This window comes from Pogona vitticeps, chromosome 2 (genome assembly GCF_051106095.1).
Source record: "Pogona vitticeps strain Pit_001003342236 chromosome 2, PviZW2.1, whole genome shotgun sequence".
In the NCBI taxonomy this organism is placed as follows: Eukaryota; Metazoa; Chordata; class Lepidosauria; order Squamata; family Agamidae; genus Pogona; species Pogona vitticeps.
Genome location: NC_135784.1, coordinates 200,174,504 through 200,194,721, shown reverse-complemented (window position 1 = coordinate 200,194,721; position 20,218 = coordinate 200,174,504). Strand labels below are relative to the sequence as shown.

At 40.3% G+C, this 20,218-nt stretch overlaps 1 protein-coding gene and 1 long non-coding RNA gene across 6 annotated transcripts in view; one reads left to right on the top strand and one right to left on the bottom strand.

The window, feature by feature from the left end:
- The window catches only part of RNF38 (ring finger protein 38), a 112,674-nt gene that overhangs the window by 37,625 nt on the left and 54,831 nt on the right, over positions 1-20,218 (bottom strand). For 3 of the 5 annotated variants that reach the window (XM_078384815.1, XM_078384814.1, XM_072991918.2), the window contains exon 2: positions 11,644-11,714. Coding sequence is in view for 3 of the 5 variants with exons in the window: in XM_078384814.1 (XP_078240940.1) it covers positions 11,644-11,714 (71 nt within the window). In the remaining 2 variants the exon portion in view is untranslated. Of the gene's footprint in view, positions 1-4; positions 9,536-11,643; positions 11,715-20,218 lie in introns of those variants that run through there. The other 2 variants (XM_020791316.3, XM_020791315.3) reach the window with 2 other exon arrangements.
- On the top strand, positions 435-18,382 carry LOC144586503 (uncharacterized). The gene is made up of 2 exons (XR_013541360.1): positions 435-565; positions 15,859-18,382. It is a non-coding gene; the product is annotated as an uncharacterized LOC144586503 (long non-coding RNA).

Below are 20,218 nucleotides of genomic sequence, written 5' to 3'. Positions count from 1 at the left end.
CTACCATTCAGCCAGCAGGGAAACAGTGACGTCACCCCAATTGACTTCCTGGCGTACCAATCGCGGTTACCAAGCAAGCCAGACCGCCCGCGAGCCCCGTGGCTCCGCCCCTTTTCTCCCTTCCAGGCACTCGCTCTCCAACTCCTCCAACTGTTAAAACCCCCCGCCCGGCCCCACCCCCCACCCGGGCATCCGGAGGACTCTTCCTTTGTTTTAGCAGTTACGAGACCACCAAAAGGGTCGGTCCCTTTTACGTCAACGCGATGACGTATGTGCCATAACACGCACGCGCTCAAGGAACTTGCTTTTTTTAAAAAAAGAAAATCCCTGGCGGCGCCTGCGCACGTGGTCGGAGACTGCCCCCCCCCTCCTTCAGCGTCCGTCTCCTTTAAGAGGGCGGAGCTCCGCTTAGTTTTTAGTTTCAATTTGCAATGGCGGTTTCCTCCGTTTCTTATTCTCCTGCACCATAAAGAAGAGGAGACGCTTCGTAGCGCCCCTCACTTCTAGGTGAGATCCAGAGGCTATCAGCCATTTGCAGTTTTACGAGTAAGAACAGAGGAACAAGGTGGGTTTCCTCCGCCGCCCCCCCCAGCCGCCTAGAGTGGTCCAGATAGGCGGAGTATAAATCAAATAAATAAATAAATATCGCAACATGCACAAAAATCGCCGGCTGCAAGCAGGAGGACACCAGTAGAATTAAAAGCTCTTGGGGCTGAGAAAGTTTTCCCTGCTGGAACTGAGCAGCGCCTATATTCCTTTCCTGCTCACGCCACGCGAAGGGAAAAAGTAGAAGCTGGACCCCGCTTTCTTTGACTAGTTTATTTGAACAGTAACATGTTTTAAAAAGTCATCCGCAGCACACAAGCTGTCAGCAAATTTCCTACTCAATATCAATTTTTGTTCTGTTAAATAATACAAAGGGCTCTGGATGTACAGTGAAGGCTAAGATAAAAGGGTTTCGGTTTAATATAGATCAGGAAAAAAGTAATCACTTTTTTTGGTCAAAAAATCACCAACAAACTATCTCACTTCCTGAGAAGGGGACCATTAGCTATTTTCCGAGTTGGAGGCCACACTTAATTGTGGGGAAATTTTTGCTTCTAAGTACTGTAATATACTGTATTTGAATTTTCTAAAGACATTCTTTTCTTACAGCCTGACTATATTTTTAAGAACAAAAGGTCAGACTCAATTTTACCAAATATTCACGTGGCAATTTAGTCCAAGTTATCCCCAGCTGCATTTGTGGCAACCTCCCTGCATGGATAAAGTTCTGTCCTTTCCCTCACAAAAGCAGTACCAACTGATTAATGCTTGGAAATAAGGCTGTCAGTGCACAGGTACATGACTGTAGTCCCTGATGGTAGGAAAAGGCTGTTGTGTTGGCTTAATATCCTCCTTGGGTATTGTTATTGCTCAGCAGGATGAGGAACTTCAAGGCAATCCTTTTGAAGAATCACTGTTTTATTTCCCACTCCAAATCACATAATAGGTTTCTAAAACTGCACTTTGGAATAACTAGAATATTCAAGCTTTGAGGGGGGAAATCATGAAGATTACAGGTTGCACTACAATTGCCATCTGACTACAATTTAAAATAGTTAAACCTTAAGCAGGGTGGTAATGAAACCCGAATTACATGCTAAGTTTTCCAAAAAGAAAAACCCATTCTTTATATGTTGGAACACAGACGTTTTCCATCTTAGAAAACTGACTGTTGGAGGAGAATGAGATGCTATTTTTACATCAACCACTAAGCCATTTAAACTGGTCCGACATACAGTGCCTTAAAGCACCCTGAATGACCGTTTAAGTGAGTGACTGATAAATATACAGCTAACATAGGACAATCTATTGCCTGAGTGGAACAGAAAAGAGACTAACCTCCAGCTACCTTCAATAACCAAAATCCAGCCCTGGAGAAGACCAGCTAAAAAAACAGCTTTTCCATTTGATAGGCCCAAATTATCACCTGACATTATGCATGCATGACACTGTGCTTTTTAGAGCTGTGTTTGCCAAAGCTATGTTCCATCCTTTCACACCCACAAAAAAAGACAATTAGAAACAACAACAGATTTCCATTAATGGGAGGCACATTAAAAAAATTATGCATGGAAGATATTACAGCTCATAAGGCTAATCACTGGAAGTACACAAGCCACTATTTCACACTAGTCTTATGCCTGGCTGCAACACTGTCACCAATCCAAGAATCAAAATAGTGAGGTCAGAAATTTTTATTTACAGCACCTTTAGTTGATGTCTTTCCTTGTTACAGCCATTAAAATACTTGGGGCAGGAGAGATGATTTAAGTGACATAGGACACTTCACAAATCAAAAGATAACCCCCAAATACCTAGAAAACATTATCGACTTGCAGGGAACTAGGCCCTGAACACAGCCAGAACAATCACTGATATTAACATATGGAAAGGCATGCCTTCCCTAGTGATCTTTCTATCGAAAATCTTATTACTTGGGGAAAAAAAGCAATTTAGGCAGGATGGGCAAAACTCGAGGACATGTGGTTTGCTCCGTCAACTACACAGCCAGCCCAAAGCAGAAACCAATCTCTCCATTTAGCACACACTGGGCCTCAACCAGATCTGCAATAATGGTATCAATATGATTGTGAAGATGAATAATGTTGCCATTTTATCACAACTGGGCTCCATGTTATCAAGCACCGCACTAACAGATATGAACAAAAACTGAATTAAAGAATTATATGTTAATGCTGGCTGACAGCTTTAAGATCCAATGGAGACAGCAAAGAAAGCCATTGTTGCTACTTGCCAGCCTTAACCGTGTGTTCAATCATCCTTAGAATTTTCCACCATTTGCACTATATCTGTCATCCAAACAGTGTTGCTGTCTCGAGCTCTCCAAAATGGCAAGAAGCAATGCAAATTCCTCCTAACCAGGAAAATCACTCAGGAACAATTGTATAAATTGGTTGTTGTGGGTTTTTCAGGCTCTTTAGCCGTGTTCTGAAGGTTGTTCTTCCTAACATTTCGCCAGTCTCTGTGGCCGGCATCTTCAGAGGACAGCACTCTGTGCTCTGGTGTAGTTGGCTTGGGAGTGCAGTATTTGTGGCAGTGAGATAGGCTTTTGTCTTTTTCTGTAGATGGGTGATTAGTGTATCTTGCTGTGGGTGTACTGTGATAAGAGATTATCTGTCACTGTGGTTGATGGGTGTCACCTTTAGAACAAATATTCTTTCTGATACAGGTACTGCTGTCCATGTATACCATCAAAATTAGCTTGATCTGAAAGCTTGTGGGCCAAGCCCAAGACATACAGAGAGAGATGCTTGTTTCTACTTGCTTTCCCCTGATGCTTTCATCCACTGAGCCAGAACCAAATATTTGCATGCTCAGTAAATGTCACTGGAGAACTACATGCCAGTTTTTTTTTCTAAGTACTGTTTTCTTTAAAAAAAGAAATCTCTGCAGACCACATGTTTGAAGCTCGTCTCAAGGTTCATCAGCAGTTTTCATTGTGAAAAGATTATACCCAAATGGTTGGTTAATGGAGGATCCCCTCCAGGAATGGTAGCAATAACAAACTCACCCAGTGCACAAAAAGCACTAAAAGGTGGTGGTGAAACTATGAGGAAATGCAAGGGAATGGATGGAGAAAAATAAATTGCCTAATCTGATGTACATGGTTGAGACTTCCCTTCAAGTGGTTGTTTTTCTCTCCTGATTGTAATAGAATGAGATTCTATGGGCTGGTGTAGGCTAGACTAAGCATTCAAAGATTGTCAAGATCAGCTGCATTCATAGAACTGCTGGATCTTACACAAAAACAATGTAATGCCCACATATCTTGCGTCAGCCCTTCCTAACCAAAAACCCTGCAGATATGCAAGACTACAGCTCCCTTCTTACCCAGTAAGCCAAAGACTGTGCCAGCTTGTAATGGTGGGAATTGTAGTTCCACACAATTGAAGGGTAAGAGGTTGGGAAAGTCTGTCACACACACACACACACACACACACACACACACACAGAAGCACATTCATTCGGTGCGCTCTGCTATCATAGTGCATTGCCATAAAAGATAGCTGGAATTTCATGCACAAATAATCCAAGACTACATTTGTACTTACTGAAAGTCTGGAAAAAAATACTGGACATTTTATGTAACTGCTTAACCATGCAACACAAAGCATACCTCATTAACAGCAACCAGCACTAGAGCAGGGAGCAAGCCAAAAATACCAGGGTAGCAGCCTGGCTTTTGCTGGCAGCACTAACAGAACAGGGCATTATCTAATGCTGCCACCAGTCACCATGGGAACCACAAGTAGCTATATTAGTTCAGGTGGAAAGAAGTTATACTGGATAACATGTACTGTACTGGGAAAAACCAGAAGCCGATCTGATTAAAGCAGATGTCGCTGAATTATGACACTGGTATGAAAAATGAAAGGACAATATGGTAAGAGAACAACAATATGATGCTTTTCTGCATTGTTTCTCCTCACAACTTCTAAAAAAGCAGTCCATGCAGAAATACTTAACACAATGGAAGGTCTATGAGAGAGAGAGAGAGAAGGTAACCGCTTTGGGTCCCTTGTTGGGAGAAATGCAGCATATAAATAAAACTACTACTACTAACAATAATACAAACACACACTGTAACTTCTCCCCAGCGATTTATGCTTATTGTGGGGGAACTGCAGTTTGCTAACCCCATGACTATTCCCAATTCTTGCACCACCAATAAAAATTATGAGATAAAAATATTTTTGGTACCAACAGCGTAAGAGGCACCTACTGATTGGAGCTTGTGATAGCCACATGGGGGGATATGAAGCTCCCCCTTGTTTTTACATTTCCAGTACTCCACAATTATAAAGAACAGCTATCTTGCTCCCCCCCCCACTCAACTAGTGTAATAAAAACCAGCACACAGCACAAAAGGCTTAATTTTGAAAAGCCCTTACGAAATAACAACTTGATAAAAAAAACTCTTCACTTGCTGTCTATGAAATGTGAATCATAAAAACATTCAGATAGCAAGAAACAGAAACCAACAATAAATACTGTTGCCACTCCCCCCCCCCTCCTACTGACTATACCCTGAGGCAGACCTGGGCAAAGTGTGGCCCTCCAGATGTTGCTGAACTGCAAATCCCAACACTCCTCACTATTGGCTGTGTGGGCTAGGACTGCTGGGAGTTGCAGTTCAGCAACATCTGGAGGCCCACATTTTATTACCTCATACAAAGATTTTTCTGGGGCATGTACTAAGTTAGGTACTCAAGCAGCAAATGTCCCTCAGGGAGTGCTGACATCTGTTTCTGGTCATCTTGCTGAAAGAACTCAGTACCACAGGTCTTGCTGAATTTTAGTTTGGGACCTGTTGCTTGAGGATGAGACATGATTTTTTTTCCTCCTCTATAGTCTGTGTATAGTTTATGAGTTGAAGCATCTGGCCGCAAAGGCTGGGGGTTAGGAGTTCATTTCCATGCTATGGCTTCTGGGAGAGGAACCAGTCTGTGTGATCTTGAATAAACTACACGGTCCCAGAGCACCCCCAGAAAGGTCTCTTAAACCAGTGGTTCTTAACCTTTGTTACTCAGGTGTTTTTGAACTGCAACTCCCAGAAACCCCAGCCAGCAGAGCTGATGGTGAAGGCTTCTGGGAGTGGGAGCTGCAGTCCAAAAACATCTGAGTAGCAAAGGTTAAGAACCAGTGTCTTAAACCACCTCTGTATACCTTATGCCCTAAAAAAAAAAAAAAAAGTCCTGGAGTCACCATAAGTCTGAATCAACTTGACAGCCTGTGACTATATTAATTACAGTGGCCCTCCATGCTAGTTTTATTTGTTCAACCAGGCCCTCCCTTGGTGAGCAATTTCACATTAAGTCCAGTGGCCAAGTTTCTGCCCCTTGAGTCCTTCAAGGGCTGCACAAATCATTCAAATATCCTTTAAATAACGACAAAAATAGCTAATGCCCATTTCTAGTTTGGAAAAAGCAGTATTTGGAGAGTGTTACACATTGCAGAGAAGTTGCCACCTATTCAAAAGGCGAACCCACCATTCCTGAAGTGGCCTCTCTTTTTTTACAGGGAGATAAATGTCTAGTGGTTGAGGTGATATAAAACTGCTGGGCATCATCTTGCCCAGAAGCAAGAACTATCTTAGGTAGAAATAGGACTGTCCTATCAGTTGCCCCAGTGCTATTTTGGGGGGGGGGGGGGAGAGAAAGAATTTGCTTTCCATAAGGAACGTAGAATTCCCCTGCTTCACTGGCTTTCAAGAAGGGCTGCAAGACTTTGGCAATCACACAATACGTACACAGGTTTGGGACTACCAGTTCTTTGGATCTTTTTTCAGCTGCTGACTTGCTCTGTATCATTATTTACCATTATATTTTAATTTGAGGAGAAAGGTGGACGTCTGATCCCACTAGAAAGGGAGGCTTTGCAGGGAGCGATTTACCTTAAAAGAACCCTTCTGTCTATCAGGGAATTGTTCCAGCTCAGCTGCAAAAAGTAGTAATCCTACAACAGGGCCAAAAATGTCCAGCTTGGGCATGGATTGGGGTCAGACTGGGGCATAAATCCCTGTATGTCCTGCAATTGCCAGGAAATACATCACACTGGACACAAGCAGTCCAAAATGAGATCTATTTTCCCATGTGATCACACTCAGTTTTTTAAATTACATCTTATTGTCAAAACAACCAATCAGTGACTCTGTATCCATTTTATATGGGACGTATGTGCATGTGCCCATTCACACACAGTGTTTTAACTGTATTTTAGCCTTATGTTAGAAAACCAGTTTCACTAGCATTATCTAATTATTTCAGATTTGATCTCTCCCCGGGGATGACCACTAAATAGTACTTTTGCAGAATATTTATCTTCTGTAAAACAATGAGATCTGCTTCTTTCTTATAGAGAAGACATTTAATAGGGAAAAAAGTACATACAACAATATTTTCATTTACACAGATCAAGCTATTTTATTGGACAATAACAGTTAAGTTCTATTCTACACTGTAAACCCAGACAACTTAAGTCAAGTGTAGATACAAAATGCCTAAAACTACTGTTAGAAGAGGAAAAACTAATTTTCCAAGCTCTGTATCACTAACACTCTTGCATTCTCCTCCACACACCCTGTGAAATCTGAATGGTTCCACATTGTAACAAACTACTGTACTCCAAACCATCAGCATTTGTGTCATGAAAACTGTGGTCTTGCTTGTATGGTAAGGAATTATGTCTTCCTTATCGCAATCTATAGTTCTATGAAATTATACAACAGCAGAAAAATGCAAAAATTAATTCTGTCTGATTATGTGAAGGGCAATTGTAATATTTCCTGTATCACACAAGCTCCTCTTTACTATCTAATCCAAATGAATCAAATCCATATGTTTCAAATACTTGACATATTTAAAGCAGGCTTCCTAACTTAGCACCTTCCAGATGTTTGCAAATATTCTCATCAACTCCAAACATGGCAATGTTGAGAGATGATGGAAATTGTAGTTGAAAACATCTGGAGGATATCATATTGAAGATGGATGCTTTAAGAGTATTTATTTATTTTTATTTATTTATTGTATTTATACCCCACCTATCTAGTCATTTCGACCACTCTAGGCGGCTTAAGAAAAATTTATAATTTGTTATTTCAGTTTTTAATCACTACTCTACTTCTGAATATTGGAGGGAAACCCTATACACTTACCTAAGAAGTTATATATACCTGGATGGTCCAAGTGCTTGTTTGAAACATGCATTGTTGTCCAGAGTGAAATAAAGGCAGTTGTTATTATGTTGCTATTAAAGGGCTTACTTTAAATTAATTTTAAGCCAGGATGTGCAAAAGTTTGGGGTTTCTTTTTTCATTTTGGGTTATTTTGTGAGTATCTCCTCCATTTGTCTTTCATTTTCATATGTTTTCATGTACCAGATCTTCTATTTAACACAAAAAGGAAAATCCTCTTTCGAGTTATTTTAATTTGGGTTTCCTATTCATGCATTCTAGCACTCCAAAAGCCTTTGGAGCTCTTAAAAGCCATTCCAAAACAACAACAACAAAAACCCACAGAGAATCAATCTACTCCTAAAACAGGTAATAGTACATGAGAAAGAAAAATCGTCATTAGAAAGACTCTGGTAGTGCCCACCTCACATTGCCCATCACCAGAGGCAACACAATATGCGCTTTCAGCCAGGATAACTCAGAACCACCACTCCTACAAATAAATACAGAAAAATATACCTCACACACCACTGAATTTAAAAAACAGTAATCAAAAATTTGAAAAGAGAAAACAGACAAACAAAAAGTAAAGAAAACAAAGAAAACAAAAATGATTTGTCAACACATTCATTCATGTTTAAGAAGCTGTCTTTTGCAAATTGAAGAAAGAACATGAAAATGAAAAAGAAAGCCTCCTTCGTTTCTTTTTCTTTGGGGTAAACACAAAAGGCCATTTCCAATTACAAATCTCAATCCCTTAATAAGAAAAAGATAATCAATGGTCCCTGCCCATCTGCCCCAATCCAAATGAAAGCGCATTGGGTAAATCCACATGGGACAACACATCCCTCATAGGCCAGACTGGGACCATTAGTGGTTGATGTCAGATGTTCCAATGAAGGCACCAGACAGTTATTTTTCAAAACTGTCTTAGAAATGGAAAGCAGAGTGGTGAAGCAGGAGCCTTGAAATCAAAAATTAAATCAAGTGCTACAGCAAATAGGAAAAGCACGTTACTGCTAGATGCCATACAATAATGCACTCCACAGTAAGAAAGCGTAGTTTGCAGATCACACAGGATAAATCGTACAATTTCAATATTTTTTTAACTAGCGTGTTTCTCTAGAGTTTGAACCATGGTACTGTATCATCCAGAGGAAATGCTGCACAGCTAACACAAATGTTGACATATATTAATTTTTTTAAAAGCACCTAATATTATAGATCCTCTTCTCTAAAAACCATAGGTTACCCATTATCTTCTTCAATGAATCAACTCCAGTTTCTCTGTAAGCAGCATTATAATAACCAACCTCTGAATCAGATTAGCAAGGCTCCTAATGAGCAAAATGGCAAGATTCTAAAATATCATAAATTCTCATTGAGAGTTTTGATAACCACTTCTTTACCAAGGAACTAATTTTAGGAAGTGACACATACACCAAAGACAAGTGACAGAACATGAGATATATGAGGACACACTTCATCTACTCCTCATTTATATTCTTAAAGAAGAAGTTTGTTACCAACAAACAGAGAGTAACTAATGCCTTAATGTACAACAAAGTTAATAAAAAATAAATGAGCTGAGAGTAGACATGGGCAATTTGTATTCATATACAAGGGATATGAATACGAAGTGTGGCAAGCCACAGCGGTCCATTCCCTGCCCCCCCCAACCAGCCCGGTCCACTCATTGGGCTCCGTGTAGTGTGTGTGTCAATCAGCATCATCTTTGCGCCAGAGTTAAAGTAGAAATCTATGGAATCCTGGCTCACTATGAATGACCTGCATGGTGATGCTCACACAAACCATTCACTCTCAGTTGGTTCCTCCTGCAGATGAGAGTACCTGTATTTTTCGCTCCATAAGACGCACCTTTCCATAAGATGCACCATTTTTAGGAGAAGAAAACAGGAAAATATAATCTGTTTTCTTCGCTCCATAAAACGCACAGACTTTCCACCCCCGTTTTGTGGGGAAAAAGTGCGTCTTATGGTGTGAAAAATACGGTAACTCAACAAACCAGTATCTGGAGATTCTGGCTTCTTCTTCTTCTAGCCAAGAGTACAGACCAACAATTCTTCTCTTTTTTATATATCTTGGCTTTGTAAAAGACACAACAAACCAGGCTCTCTGGTTCAGATGACATGCAAGATAAAATACTTCTACTTTGCTTAGCCACTTGAGCTTGTGAGAATAGCCAAGCAGAAGCTCAGAAGCAAGAAGCTCCTCACCTTTCAGTACATGCCACACTAATAATAATCCAAAAAAGAGGACTGAAAGCAAGTCACTAAAGCCAACAGTAAGAATAGGAGCAAGATGTATCTTGTCCCAGGCCCTAAGGTGATGGGGAGGAATCAAAAACCATGCACACATAATCCTTCCTTCTCTTTCCCAACTATAATAAGAGACAGAGAGGCTTCGTATTTTCTTCTGCAATGGACCTACTAAGCAGTTTATGAAGATTTTTCTTCTTCATTCATGTGAAGAATCAGGAAGTCGTGGACATTATTTCTACCATCTGACTAGCATATGTATTTGGGGATATATTTAATATATATGCTATGTGGGTGGCAGCTTGTGATCTGTGTATGAAAAAGACATTCCACATCACTTTAAGCTAACCACTTCCCAGATAGTCTGGGTGCACATTTACTTCATCAAAGGTGTTGCTCTGGCATAGTTAAAACCCACACATACCATGTGGGAAGGGAATTTTATGCACATGTCTGCACTGTAACCACTCACGTGTGTGATTTATATGTTTAAGTGGGACAGCAGTAAGCTAAGGGGAAGAAAATTCACTGGCAGTGCCAGTGAAAGATAATGGGAGGTAGATAGGCTATGAGTTGTTACTGCTATGTTATGTGTCATTGAGTCATTTCTGACTTATGGCAATCCTAACCGTGTTTCCAAGGTTATGTGAGATGTTCAAGGAGTGGTTTACCATTTCCTCCATTCAGAGAGTTTCCATGTCCAACAGGGATCTGAACCCAGGTCTCTCTCCGAAATCCTAGCCCAATGCTCTACCCACCAAACTGCAGTGGCTTTCTAGCACGGTTTCCCATCGCTAAATCCAATTATGCTAGCATGGGAAGAGGCAAAGAATTGTGTCAGGCACCAAAGGCACATTTCCAAATTCTGGAAACATTATTCAGTAATAATATCAGCTTCTCAGGTCTCAGCAAGCATCAAATGCATACTTCCAGATATATTTTTCTCAGTCATGAGAGCTGGAAATGTCTATTTAAAAGAAAAGAAAAAGAAAATAACAGTCCTCATGAATCAAAATTATGGCCTCAATACCACATCCTGCACTTTTTCCAACTACCCCAATAAATGTCAGTATATGCATAGCTTGCAGTGAATTACCAACGAAAACATATTCTACTGAAAACACTGAAACACCTTAATATATACAAAACCTGGGAAAATAATTTGCATGCATATAAATTAGATATTTCCCCCTTATCCTGGCATAAATGTGACCAAGATGCTGAAGTTCTAAACGCATTCACTGATGATAAAGTCTTGTTATATGAACATACATGAACATTTAGATCCAAAACTGAACCACAAGGAAGAGCTATGAGAGAAACTGAGGGATTTTCTTTTTTTGTAAATCAAATGTAACCAAAGTGCACCACTGCACACTGGGGGAAGGAAGAAAATAAAACCTTTGTACGCAAGTGATGGGCCTGGGTCCGCCTGCGCCAATGTAGGAAATCAAATCCGCCACTTTAAAAACAACAAGAACAAGAACAGAAACAAGCTTTGAACAGTGACATCATTGTGAAATAAATATCTGGGTTTGCTACAAAAATTAAGTTAAACAGGTATTTTCAGGGCAAAAAGACTGACAAATAAAAGTATTGCCTTCAAGTATTAATTTCAGTTACCTTGTCACTGTCATCAGTACAGATGTGGTCTTGATGGATCAACTGGCACTGAAAGGAAGCACCAACACTACCTGCAAGGAAAGTGAAGAGAAAATTAATGTGTTTATATATTCAAACAATTATAACCGACCCTCCATATCCGTGGCTCTTCTCTGTAATTATCATTCTGGGACAGGTGGCAGACATCTCTTCATGAAGTGCCAAAACACCTTCTCCATTTTTAACAATCTGCACTTATTCCTCAGCTGAATATTAGCAGTTCCAACAAGACGTGCAAATACTGCAGTGATGGAATAATTGTCATTGTCAGGACTTTCTGCATTTGATTCCCTAAGACCTTTCTGTCTGTAAGCCCACCCCAATCTATGAGTACTGCAGAGATACCTAAATATTTAGATAATACTGCATACATCTGATGAAGTTGGATACAACCAATAAAACCTCATGCTACAACATATGTGCTAGCCTTTGACTTGTTTATCTTCCGAAATGCCAAAGCAGAGATGACAGTACAGTAGGACCTCCATATCTGCACGAGGTTGGTTCCAAGCCCCCATGCCATGGATTCTGAAAATGCAATTACAGTAAAAAGTGTGTGCGTGTAGGAGTGCACGTGCACATGCACACATTCCTTCGGCCCTCAAAAATCTGTCTCAGCAGCCCAGTCCTTCCAAGGCCACAGACCGGGACTGGTCCACAGCCCAGGGGCTGGGGACTCCTGCTATACATAGCATGGTCTCTGGCTCCTTCTAGTGGCTAGTTTTGTTAACACCATTTCTGTATGTATTTCTAGGATTTTTCTCTTAATTTTAAAATGTTTTTACATCATGGATAAGTGAATCAGTAGATACTGATCTTGCAGATAATGGGGTCCTACAGCACGAAACTATGGGAAAACTAGTTTCATAATGTTACTCAGCTATGAAGGTTCACCGGATATTTCAGACAAGAGGCTGCCTTCTCCTTCTCTTCTCGTCCAACACAAACCCACTGTTGGTCTGTTGCCAAATTAAAGCAGATGTTTATTGAAAGGGGGAACATGACACAAATAAGGAAAAGAGAACGGGTTGCTTCCTGTGAGTTTCTCCAACTGCTCTAAATATAAATATATTTAGATTATAAATATAATTTATAATCTATAATTTATATTATAAATATAAATGTAACTACTTAGTATACACAGCCAAAAAACAAGAGTGATTTTGCCATTTCCCCCTCCCAAGTTTTTGATAAAAGTTTATTCTCATATTTCCTACTTGTTACTTCCTAAGAGGTTGCTGTAACAAAACACTCCCTCCCTCCCAATGTGTTTGCATCTCCCTTGCAGAAAACCCTGGACCTCTTAAAGTACAATCTATACAAAGATGTGCATCCAGTGTACATTGTAAGGAGAGATAAACTAAAGCTACTGGGCTGGCAGAACAACACACCCATATATAGATATTGAATATATAAGTGCTCATTATGGAGAAAACTTTAAAAAAAACCATGTGCATTTTCTGAAAGGACTAAACTGGTAAGATACAATGTGACTTTGACACAAAATCCACCCCAAACAAATGGCACTAAGATCCAACCTGAAAACACGTCATGTAAGAGAAGAATAAGTAGCGAACTCTGGCTTTTTCAAAAAAATTTGACTGATTTACTGACTGACTGACTGATTGATTGACTGAACGTATACACCGCCCATCTAGTGGTGAGCCACTACTCTGGGTGGTTTACAACAATTAAAAAACACCACTCATCCACCATATGCAAATTAACAAATAAACTAACAAAACCCCACCCAATCTCGACAAATAAAGTTCAAACATGACGGGTCTATCGTAGGGGGACGAAATCCTCCTTGAAGAGCACAGTTTTAAAGGCCTCCCTGAAGAGCACAGTTTTAAATCCACCCAAACTGTGAAAGAAGAAATTCAATGCAGCTCTTAAAGGGAGCGCTTTATCCTTCTGCCCATACATATAATTAAATGGCTACTGTGGATGGTTCCACTACAGCTGCTGCCAGTCTTCCCCTGCCACAGGAATTCTTTTGGTTTGGAGATCCACATATTTCTCTTCTCAGTTCTTGCCTCCCTCCGGCTCCACTGCCTTGGTCTTTTTCCTCTCTGATCAGCATGAAGTATGGAAAACACAATGTTCTGCTAAGAAGCCACCACTCCTCATTCAGTAAAAACATGTTCAGCCCTACCCAGTACTTGGCCTCTGGAGGCAGTCTGTTCTTGGACTGTAGCCAGTTCACATCATCAGAAGTCTGAGTCACCTCACTAGCAAAAACCCACTGGCCTCACTGCTGCTACTGGGACACAGATCCTATCATGGCTGCAGAAATTGTACCGGCTGGGACACAATGAGCTACTTCATGACAGCGTGAGCTCCAGAGCTTGTGTATGTCTGGCATGGAGGACTGCCTTGTTTTTATTCCATTCAGCTTACTCCCATGACAGATCACAAGCTGCTTTTCAATGTCTTCTCTCCCTGTGCTCCTCTTTGAACTTCGGTTTCTTAAATTGCAACCCTCCATGTTGGTATTTTGAATACTGGGGCACAGGAAAAGCCTTTCCTCGTGGATTAACACCCTTGAGTTAAACAGATAACCATCCCTCAAGCTGGGTGAGAACAGTGGGTGAAAAAAATGTTGCTCTATGGGTTATCTATCCCCATCAGCTCTGCTACATCTGGGATTTCTAAAACCTAAAGAGACTATTAGGAAGCGGATCTGGGATATGGCCCTCAACCTGACAGAACATGGGTTCTACAGTACTTTGTGGCTGGGAGGTACAGTAAGATTATGTTTATAATTCAGAACTCAATAGACATCAGAGAGCTTTTACTCTGCCCACTTCAATTCATGTCTAAAAATACCATCAGTCTTTTTAGACGGAATATATGTACCCCCTTTACAACCAAAATTTTTCCACTTGCCAATTTGGCATGGTAGAAACTGTTGAACATGTCCTGTTTTACTGCACTTTTTACAGTATAAGGATTCCCGCAGTTTGTTCACTTCCCCAATTTTAAAACATCACCCAGGTAAACTTGACAAATGTTATACTTCTCTCCTCTCCGACTCCTCAAGTGAAATTTCAGCCAAGGTCGCAGTATTTTGTGTAGCAGCACGCACAACAAGACAACAGATGACCGAACGGATTGCTGCATTAACTAAATTAGGAATTAACACTTAGTTGTAACCTGAATTCCAGTTTGCTTTGATCTGACTGTAAATATCATGTGTTCTGTTGTGTTTTAATCCTGTATATCTAACTAAAATGGCTGGCTTATGGTGAAAATAATACAGTTAAACTTAAAAGTGATGTCTAGGTGGTCTACATTTTAGCCACCACAAAGAGCGTGGTGTTCAATGTTTTATACAAATTAATGTATAAAACATTATAACTAATTTGTATAAAACACTGAACACCTTCCCATTCAGAGTATGGAACATTTTTCTTTTTTCTTTTTAAATATGCACTGTCCTCCAAGATTTTGCACACTTCCTCTTCAGTCCTTCTCTGAATACTTACAGAACTAGTTCTTACACTCTATGGAACTAATTCTAGAACTAGTTAATTTCTCCTTTGGGTTCCCAAATATTAATTCATATAGCAAAACCACTAAGAAAGGAAAATATTCATTAGCAGTGTAAGAGAATATAGATACATGCTGTAACTTTGTTTCCCAGGCTTGTGTCTATCTTTCAAACAGATTTGAGTGCATGGGGGTTTCTGTGAATACATAATTAACAGTATTCCAGTGATTCAACAGTAGACCCTGTGATTTCATTCACTCCCCAAATTTAGAAACATCTTAAAATGTTCTTACTGGGTAGGTAAGCAAGCAAAACTGGTGGTTTGTTTCATTTGTAAAATCACGTGAAAGAGTCCAACGTTTTCTCTCCATTGTGCACACGTCCACCGAACAGGACCAAGGGCATTTTCAAACAAAGTGGTCTATACACACAAGGTCACAAAAGCAGCAAGAAAAGCTCTCCAAATTATCCTAAATAGTCTACGTGTGTTTCTAAATGCAAAAGGGATGGGGCAAAGGGACAGAGGAGGAGTAAAGGTATTACCCTGGGTTCAGATGTCAGTAGGTATGCATCTGGGCTGCTTTCATATGGACAGCGCTCAGCACTACCAATCAAAAGGGGCCGAGCTTTTATTCTGTACTTTCATTCTTGACAGGTTTTTCATGTTTTGTTTTTTTAAGGGACAGAAGCAGGCGTGAGAAGACACAAGGGACGGCAACTAGAAGCCAATGTCATTTGATCTTGGATGGCTCCCCTTTAAAATGTTGTGAAGCTGAAGCTTTCCTGACTGCCTGATAAAAGTATATTTTGGGAGCACCCAGGAATCTCAGGAATCTCAACATTCCCTGATGTTGCTGAAAAGGTTGCTTCTTTTCCATTTTGATAACAGCAAGTATCCAATGAAAAATGTATTTGCTCCGTACAGTTAATAGTTATCATGGTAACCAATTACCTCTTTGCTTTTATGCACTATTTATGTAACAAATCCCCTTACTTTGTAATGATCTCAGTTCTAAATACATGGAGTTGATTCTGATCTCTGGATTAACGTTCATGTTGCACATCTATACCGAGCAAGCATTCCCTCTCCCTCTTCACCTCATTCCAGTTCCTAGTAGCAGAAAGGCAGAGACTATCAACTGGATTAATGTATTCAGAAAAAGGATAAAATGGAGAATTAAGTTTATTTTCATTTTTTTCCTTCTCCTTCAAAAAGAGCACTCACTTTTTTTTTGCCATTGTTTACAGCATAAATGTCTCAAGAGCACAGGCAGGGTGCATTTGAAAGCGAAGCAAAGCCCCAGGATACGGTAGCCCTGATGCTCTCCAATTCAGAATGAACCAGTCCAAATCATTGCATGGTGCCTGAGGAATGCTTAAGCAAGATAGTTCACACTAGAGGGGCACCTTCTTCTATCCAGGACCTCATTTGTGGCTACCTTGCCCAGACAGCTGGTCACCAGTGGTTTAAGGAATTTGTCTAAAGCTAACCAATAGTTATATTATAATAATAATCTTTAAACTACAGAGCTGGGAGGGACCCTATGGATAATCAAGCTTAGCCCTTGTCAAGAAAGCACAGTGGAGAATCCAGCTCACAACCTCTGGCTCCACAGCCAGAGACCTAAATCATTGAGCTGACCAGCAGTTCCCTATAGTTTGGGAAGGACATACGAGCCTTACGAAGGCTGTAGTCACACTGGCAATAAGAACTGCATTTAAGTCTGATTTAAATCAATTTAGATTTTATCATTCACACGACATAAGGGTGAAATGGATTTATATGGGCTGCAAAGTGAGTTTTTTTTCCAAACTGGCTGACAGGGGCTTTTTAAAATACTTTGCTTCTAAAATCAATTCAATGCAACACAATTTTGTGGATGTGAACACTTCTGTCATCTTAATTTATACCTATGCAGATTCTGGGTAGCAAGAGCACTGCCGTTTAAAAAAAAAAAATTTCTTAAAATGTTTATCGCTGCATGACTTCATCAATACATTCAGCATTACAACCATCTACCCTGTTCTCTGCATTCGGGCCAACGAAGAAGCCGGCGGAGCAGCAGAAGATGAGAGGGTGCAGATCAGGCATGCCTGGACACAGAGGACACTCTGTGCACCAGGAGCATTGCCCCGCAACACAGCTGGAAGCCTTACTCCCCTCCCCAGTCTCCTTTTTTTCATCATTAATCAGCTGGAGTCACCTTTCCTGTGTTTCCCCCGTGGTTTCTGGCAACTATGATGACCCCAGGGAGCACCTCATAGGCACTCAACTTATTGGTGCATCACTTACTTTTCTTTGGGAGGGGGAAATCAAAATATTTAAGAACAGTGCGATTCTAAAACAGGAAGGAATTGAGTCTGCTTTAGAATCACATGCCCAAACCAGTTTAAATCACTAGAAATAAATTGATTTCCATTCAGCGTATGTGAATGTGCCACCAGCTTAAACACCATGACTTGAAACTGATTTTTTAAGTTTGAAAAGAAATCAGTTCAAATTGCCAGTGTAACTACAGCCTAAATATTCTCAAAATATCCCTTGAGATCTGGTGCACCTGTCTGCTTTTCAGTTAAAATCCTGCATATGGGTTGAAAATAATATTGTGGCAAAAAGGGCTTGCATTTTTGAGGGTGAGGTTTTGGCTTACTCACCAGAGATACTTAATGATGCCTTATTATCAGTGTGAAAAGAAGGATGAAGTACATACATTGTACAAAGTCCATTCATTGTCACATTGGGCAAATGAAAATACAAATGATGTACATCTGGAAGTGGGGGGGGAGAAGAATGCTCTGCCTCATGTTGATAAACTACTGGACCAAAAATGTCATCAATCCAAGCATTCACTAAACCAAGCTCTGTTCCATCAAAACTACATCACAATAAACCTGGTCTGTCTATTAGACACCACAAAAGTCTTTTAGGGGGAAAAATCATTCTGTTGTTTCAAAAGTCAAATTTTCTTTCATCATCTGTTCAAACTTATCCCAACGTTTTTCAAAAGTGACAACTACATTGACTATAACAACCAAGACAACTCTATACAGGAACAAAACAGCAAAAAGAAGTTCACATAACAATTCAAAAACGTCAACCTTCAGCTTGCTACTTCCAAAGCTTGCCGTGTTCTTCTGGGAGAGAACACTATTTGTCATTTACCAGACTTTGAGATAGGGCTGCAACGCCACATCTGGAATAAAGAGCAATAAGCAAATGACATAAAGGGAGAGTCAAACTTCCTCTCTTGCCAGTTTGCGATGCTGGATTCCCAAACACGAGTCCATTATAGTTACAAAAGTAAAAACAGTTAGGGCAGAGTATTAAGGTTTAGAGAACAAAGTGATCACTTTTTCTCTACCTTGGACAAGTAAGATGTCTCCAAATGCAAGCCAACTTGTGTGGTTTAAAGCAGTATTGCATTTAATTTTCCTGACATATCATGATCACAGCATACTTCACACTCAATGCTCTTAAATGACAGACAAAAAATAGGCACCAAACAGCCAAGCTTAATAGATTTTTTTTCAGGGTATATTCTGTCTCATGCTCTTTTAATTTTTTTAGAAAGTAAACTCTTCATGGGCCTTTATTATTTATTTATTTATTTATTTATTTATTGGACTTATATACCGCCCCATAGCGCTACAAGCACTCTCCGGGCGGTTTACAATTTAATTATACAGGCTACGCATTGCCCCCCCCCCAAGCAAGCTGGGTACTCATTTTATCGACCTCGGAAGGATGGAAGGCTGAGTCAACCTTGAGCCGGCTACCTGGGATTTGAACCCCAGGTCGTGAGCACAGTTTTAGCTGCCGTACAGCGTTTTAACCACTGCGCCACGAGGCTCTTTAGATCTGTTTCCATAGATTCTACTGAAATAACAAAATGCTTCAACACTTTACACTGGCTAAGACAATACATTACGTTCAGAAAGCAAAAGTATATAAATAAGGGAAGTGTATAGGCATATATTTAAATATCCCCAAGCCATGGTTTCAGCTGGTTTTGAAAGGAACTTTTTTTTTTGTCCCAGGTATCTGTAACAAGTGACTGAAATTTGAGAATACTTACTGTGTTATCAAGTAGGTGACAATTCTCAATAATGACGGTACTGTAAGACTACTTCTGTATCAATTCTACAGTGGAAAGTGCAATTGTGCTAATTTCACTCCACTTTGTTACAGGTGAAACAGATGTGTGTGCACGTATGTGTGTGTGTGTAATGATTATCCATATTTTATAATGAAATTAGTTTTTAAGAGTTAATCATTATGTATGATTATTTATCTTGTATCTAATAATTCTCACTGTTGCATAGTTCTGTTACTGGTTTTTGCCTGATCTGTTGATTGTAATACAGGAATTGAATTGATGAAACAGACCACCTTTTCCCTCTATCGACAGAAAAGGGGCACTGAGGGCTGTTTTTTATATAACTAAATAGAATGCATAGTTTGGTTCCAAATGTATTGTATTCAGTCAATTTAAAAAGATACATGTAGGTCCTATGGTCTGTTCCCTCCCACCCTCAAAAAAAGAGAGAGAGCTCAACATCTTAGTTACATCCTGGCTGAATTACTGTAACGTGCTCTACATGGGAATGGCGCTGGATAGTGTCAGGACATTTCAGCAGGTCAAGAGCACTGCAGACAGATTGCGGGCTGGGGCTGATTATACAGATTACACAGCCCCCTGTTACAGCAGGTCCACTGGCTGCTGATCCATTCCTGGGCAAAATTCGAAGTTCTAACCGATAAAGCCCTAAACATCCTGGGCCAAAGCTATCCTAAGAACTTCCTTTATGAACCTCCTCAGATGTTAAGAGGCTTTTCTCTCATTTCCACCACCCTCACAGGTGCGCTTGGTGGGGACACAGGAGAAGGCCTTCTCTGATGCTGCTTCCAAACTCTGCAACCTCTTCCCACAGGAGACCAAACTGGCACCATCTTTGCTGTCCTTCTACAAGTCGGCAAAGACCTTTCTCTGCTGACAAGCTTTCTCTCAGTGACCGGCTGCCTGAAAGGGGTTTTTTAAA